Raw genomic sequence first — 6039 nt, 5'->3', positions numbered from 1 at the left:
GCGACCCCATGGACTGTAGCCCGCCAAGCTCCTCTATCCATGGGATTTCCCAGGCATGAATCCTGGAGTGGGATGCCATTTCCTTGTTCAGGGGATCTTCTCCACCCAGGGATTAAACCCGTGTCTCCTGCATTGGCAGGCTGATTCTTTAAGGCTGAGTCAACAGGGAAGTCCACAATGAAATATTACTCGGTCAGAAAAAAAAGAACAAAATAATGCCATTTGCAGCAACAAGGATGGACTTGGAGATTATTATACTAAAGTCAGACAGAGAAAGATAAATGTCATATGTTATCATTAATAGGCAGAGTCCTATTTTTTATTTAAAAGGTGCAAATGAACTTATTCACAAAACAGAAAGAGACTTACATATCAAACTTATGGTTACTAAAGGGGAAACGTGGGGGAGAGGGATAAGTCAGGAGCTTGGGATGAACATACACACACTATACTATATGAGATAGATAACCAATAAGGCTCTACTGTATAGTACAGGAAACTCTACTCAATATTCTGTGATAACCTATATGAGAAAATAATCTAAAAGAGAGTGGATATATGTATGTGTATAAATAAATCATTTTGCTCATCACCTGGAACTAACACACCATTGTAAATCAACTATATTTCAATAAAATTAATTTTAAAAAATTAAAAAACTGTATTTAAAAACTCTAAAATTGTATCTCCAGCTGGAGATTGCTTCTCTTTCATGTTGCCTTCCTTTTCCCAGAGATTCAAATAAGCAAAAATCATCACTTATCAAGATGTGTTGTTGTTTAGTCACTAAGTTATGTCCAACTCTTTGTGACCCCATGGACTGTAGCCCGCCAGGCTCCTCTGTCCATGGGATTTTGCAGGTTGTTTTTTTTTTGTTTTTTTTTTGTTTTTTTTTTTTTACCACTAAGCCCCTAGGGAAGCCTATGAAGATTTACAGTTTTCAAAATTCAAAGAGTTCAAATTCCAATCAGCCCAGCAGTGGCAAACACCAAGGAAAGTGTTTCTGGAGGAAAACTCATAGATATAATACAGAAAACTGAAGAGAATATCATTAAACCTTCAAACACAGAAACGTACTGTAGAAGGAAACAATCAGAGCAGGTCTCCCCAACACCCTATTGCGAACGACTCTGCATGGCAGAAAGTGAGTGTTGGGCACATAAAGCTTCACCTGCATTGACACTCGCTCCTGATCGTTCATATTGCCACCTGGGTGCTACCTCCTGTCACAGCAGTGACATTAGATTCTCAAAGAACAGACCCTACTGTGAACTGTGCACCTGACGGATCGAGGTTGTGCTCTCCTTAGGATAATCATCCTGAAAACATACTCTCCCTCCAACGGAAAAATTGTCCTCCAGGAAACCAGTCCCAAGTGTCAAAAATGTTGGAGGATGCTGAATTAGAGAACATGAAAAAGTTCTTGCAAATTATTATTAATGAAAAATTTAAAACTCAATAGATGTCAGGGGCTCAGGTCAAAGCATTCCTGCCTCACCCAGGCTTTGATGGAACTTGGACTCAGTGTTCTGGCCCCGCCCACAGGCCCCGCCCACCCGGTGACCTCTTCCTTAAGGAACCCAAAGCGCAGGCGCTCACCCTGCGCAGACACCACTTCCTGTCCATCCCAGAGCCCACACCCAGCCACCTGCCCCCGTGGCCCAGAGCCCGCCTCTGGCCGCCATCATGGGTCACCGTGAGAAGACTCCGAGGAGGCAGCCAGCACCCCCACACCCGCCGCGGCCCCCCCCCCCCGCTGCTGCCCCCGCCGCACCTCCCTCCTCCGAGACGCCTTCTGGATGGTCTGGCTGCTGCCCGCCATGTTACCCGCAGCGGCCTCGCAGGTGCGCTACCACTACCGCCCCGAGTGCGAGGACGCGGTCAGCGGCCGCGCGGCCCTGGAGCTCCACGCCTCTTTCCAGTGCCTGGCCAGGCCCTGCTCCCTGCACCACCACCACGACGTAGCCTTGCAGCGCTTCTCCCGCTTCTTCCTGCTCCGCTGCCAGGAGCACGAGACGATCGAGAGCCTGATGTTCCTGCAGAACCAGCGTGGGGGCCGCGTCTCCTTCCTGGACATCAGGATGCCCGAGAGCCAAGACTGGGAGCACAGCCTCCAGGCCACGCAGGACGCCCTGCACCTCGAGAAGAGCGTCAGCCGGAGCCTGCTCGACCTGCACCAGCTGGCCACCGAGAGCGGCGACGCCGACCTGCGCCACGTCCTGGAGATGCGCCACCTGGACCAGCAGCTCGAGTTCATGAAGAAGCTGGGGGACCATCTCACCAACGTGTGCAACATGGGGGCGCCGGAAGGCGGCCTGGCAGAGTACGCCTTTGAAAAGCTCACCCTGGGTGCTGGTGACAAGGACTGAGCCTGGACTGGACTTTCCCCCGAGTCCTGGGTGACTGCCCAAGGTCACCTTGTCTGCCATGCAGACCAGAGTGTTGCCCTTGCAGAAAAAGTTCACCTAAGTTTTTTTTCTTCCAGTTTTGCCAGTTCTTCACATAAAGTTATTGGGTTCCTAAATTAATAAAGGTCTGTTTGATTCGTTTGTGCAACTCTCTCATCTTTTAAACTTTAAAACAGGTATCCAGGAGTCTTTCTCAGCTATACCCAGTTCTGGTCCATATACAGCTGAGGATCTCTGCATAGGAATGGAGAAGGGGTTCCTGAGATCCTGGAAAACACAGGACCCCCATGAACAAAGTAGGTGGAGAGGGTGGGGTGGGCCATCTGAGGCCCTAGTCTATGTGGGTACCTGTACGTGGTAAAATTATATATATATATATTATATATATATATATAAACCATAGTATGGCATTCAAAATACTGGTTGTCTCTTAGTGAGAAGTCAAGAAAGAGATTAGACAGGGAGTAAAATAAGGGAGTCTTCAACTTTACCTGAAAACCTTTAGCTCAATAGATTATGCAAATGTTGAAGTCTATTGCTTCTGAGTAGCATGTACGGTCCTTAACAGGTATGGCAGGCTCCGTCTTTAACAGTATCTCCCTGGACAACACTGATACTGGTAACTAAGCTATAGGCTGACTTCCCTATAGACACAGGAGTGACATCCTAGCTCACCATGCTAGTCATGCATATTGCTGTCAAAAACATGCATCATATATGTTGTTCAGTCTGTAAGTCATGTCCAGCTTTGCAACACCATGGACTGCAGCACATCAGGTTTCCCTGTCCTCCACTGTCTCCCAGAGTTTGCTCAACTTCATGTCCACTGAGTTGGTGATGCTAACAATCTCATCACCTGCCACCCTCCTCTCCTCCTGCCTTCAATCTTTCCCAGCATCAGGATCTTTTCTAATGAGTCAGCTCTTCACATCAAGTGATCAAAGTATTAAAGCTTCAGCTTCAGTCCTTCCATTGGATATTAAGGGTTGATTGCCTTTAGGATTGATTGGTTTGATCATCTTGCAATCCAAGGGACTTGTCTTCTCCAGCACCACAGTTCAAAAGCATCAATTCTTTGGCACTCAGCAATTTTTATGGTCCAACTTTCTCTCTCTCACACACACACATATTTTTCCCCCTTCCATTGTACCCTTTCTTCCATTAAAATAATCATACCAGAAAACTCAAACTACCTCAGGAGAAGGGCTGAAAAATATGTGGTCAGGTTAAGGTCAAATTTTTGTTTCTGAATAAAAAATAAAATAAAACTCCCCTAATGTTAAGCCAGTGATTTTGGCTCCTTTAAAGAAAGTAGGTGAGTGATGGTGAGCTGAGGCTGGGAGACAAATTAGGAGACCTAGTAGCAGGGCAGAGAGACAGTGGTAGCTGGAAATAGAGTGGTTGCTGAGGAAATATCTTCGCATGTTCCAGATGGATTTTTGAGACAAGATTTGCTTATGGGACAGAGGGGAAAAATGGGAAATGGTGGAATATAATCTCCATTCCAGGTTTTGCACTTGATCACCTGGGTTTAAAGTGTTGCTACTAATTAATCTGGGGACGTTAGCAGGGAGACCAGAAGGATGTGGGAAGGCATGTCATATAAGTCTCAGATGCCTATTAGATTTGGAAGTGGAAATACCTTGCAGGCAGCCAGAAAACTGCATCTGAAGCTCATGTGGAAATCAAGCACTGCTCTGCGCAGGGCGTTTCTGGGGTGAAACTCTCGTGTGCCCCTCCCACCTCTTGTTCCCAAAAAAGCTTACAGCAAATTTAATCAGAGAAGTGAGAGTGTACAGAAACAAATGAAAACACGCAGCCAAGAACAAATAATGGTTTAGCCATTAAAACTCCTTCAGTTTCTTCTCAAGGGCTTTATATAATATCCTGAGATCTGTCCTTGAGTTGTCTTGCAGTTACTAAAATCCCACCATGTAGAAAGAGTTAACTACATGCTAGTCACAAGAATGTATAACCCAGACCTGCTGAAACCAGAAGGTTCATGACTGAGATTCCTGAAAACATCACCCTGTTACCTCGCCAACAATGGATCAGAGAATTGAGCAAAAACTGATCATGCACCCCAAGACCCTTTGCCTCACACTGTTGGTAAAAACCTTCTGGTGAAAGCAACTGGAGAGCTGGGGTCTTCTCAGCATGAGCTGCCGGTTCTCCTTGCTGGCCTGCAATAAAGGCTGTACTTTCCCTTATACAACCTGTGCCAGTAGATGGGTTCACTGTGTTTTGGGGGAGTGAATCCCAGGGTGGTTGAGTAACAAGCTGAGATAACAGTATTTAAAATAAACATAGGGGAGCCAACATCTTCTTGAGAGTGCTGGACTCACAGGACTGGATAAACTAACTATTGGACAAGAAGATAAGCAGAGTCCTGGAAGATTAAGTGAAAGATCACAAGGGTCAGGCCACCTAGGCTTTCTAGTTAGATTTCTTTGGTTCTGAAGTAGTTTATATGGTATCTAATGCATCATGAGCTCATGTAACAAACCTAGGCCTACTGAACCAGTTCACCTGATTACCAAGTGCTCCCCACTGTCTGTGTAGAGGAAGCAGCTTATGTGACGCCGGGCTGCGTGGGCTGCTCTGGTGTACAGGTCCGTCTAGTCAAGGCTATGGTCTTTCTAGTGGTCATGTATGGATGTGAGAGTTGAACCATAAAGAAGGCTGAGCACTGATGAATTGATGCTTTCAAATTGTTGTGTTAGAGAAGACTCTTGAGAGTCCCTTGGACAGGAAAGAGATCAAAGCAGTCAATCCTAAAGGAAATCAGTCCTGAATATTCACTGGAAGGACTAATCCTGAAGCTCCAATACTTCGGTCACCTGATGGGAAGAGCCAATTCATTGGAAAAGCCTCTGATGCTGGGAAAGACTGAAGGCGGGAGGAGAAGGGGACGACAGAGGATGAGATGGTTGGATGGCAGCACTGACTCAATGGACATGAGTTTGAGGAAACTCCGGGAGATAGTGAAGGACAGGGAAGCCTGGCCTGCTGCAGGCCACGGGGTTGCAAAGAGTTGGACATGCCTTAGCGACTGAACACCAATCTCAACAACTTGCCAAGTCGAGAGGAAGGGATGCTACTTGATAGAGATGAAAGTCTTCCACATCTTGCTTGTCTCACCAGGATCCACACCTGTCCTCTCTTCTCAGAGTCCCATCCCTTCCTCATCTCTCCACCTGCTCATCCAGTGGATTCCATGCCAAGGGCTCTAAATTCTTGCTACTCAAAGTAAGCTCCCTGACACCAAGAATACTGGCTTCATTTGGGAGTTTGCTAGAAATGCAGATTCCTAGCTGGACCCCAGACCAAGTAAGTCAGAATCTGTACTTGAATGGAATCCCTAGTGATTCATGTGCCAGGTAAAGTTTGAGAAGCACCGATCTACAGAGTCTGCTTGGGCACTCACCGTGCACAATGGTTGCCATTTCCTGTCCATCCCAGAGCCCGCACCCAGCCACCTGCCCTGCAGCCCAGAGTCCACCTCTGTCGGCCGTCATGTGTCACCATGAGAAGGCTCTGAGGAGGCAGCCAGCATCTCCGCACCTGCTGCTGCCCTTGCCGCACCTCCCTTATCCGAGACGCCTTCCAGATACTCTTGCCACTGCCCGCC

General features: G+C 47.0%; 1 protein-coding gene across 1 annotated transcript; it reads left to right on the top strand.

The window, feature by feature from the left end:
* The first annotated feature begins 1820 nt into the window (after positions 1–1820).
* On the top strand, positions 1821–2369 carry LOC122690502 (ferritin heavy chain-like). The gene has a single exon (XM_043897444.1). It carries the CDS (start codon positions 1821–1823, stop codon positions 2367–2369), a length of 549 nt encoding a protein of 182 aa, XP_043753379.1.
* The last annotated feature ends 3670 nt before the right edge of the window (positions 2370–6039 follow it).

The sequence above is a fragment of the Cervus elaphus genome, chromosome X (assembly GCF_910594005.1).
Source record: "Cervus elaphus chromosome X, mCerEla1.1, whole genome shotgun sequence".
Taxonomy (NCBI): Eukaryota; Metazoa; Chordata; class Mammalia; order Artiodactyla; family Cervidae; genus Cervus; species Cervus elaphus.
The sequence above is the reverse complement of the archived record's forward strand: the minus strand, read 5'-3'. Positions and strand labels throughout refer to the sequence as shown.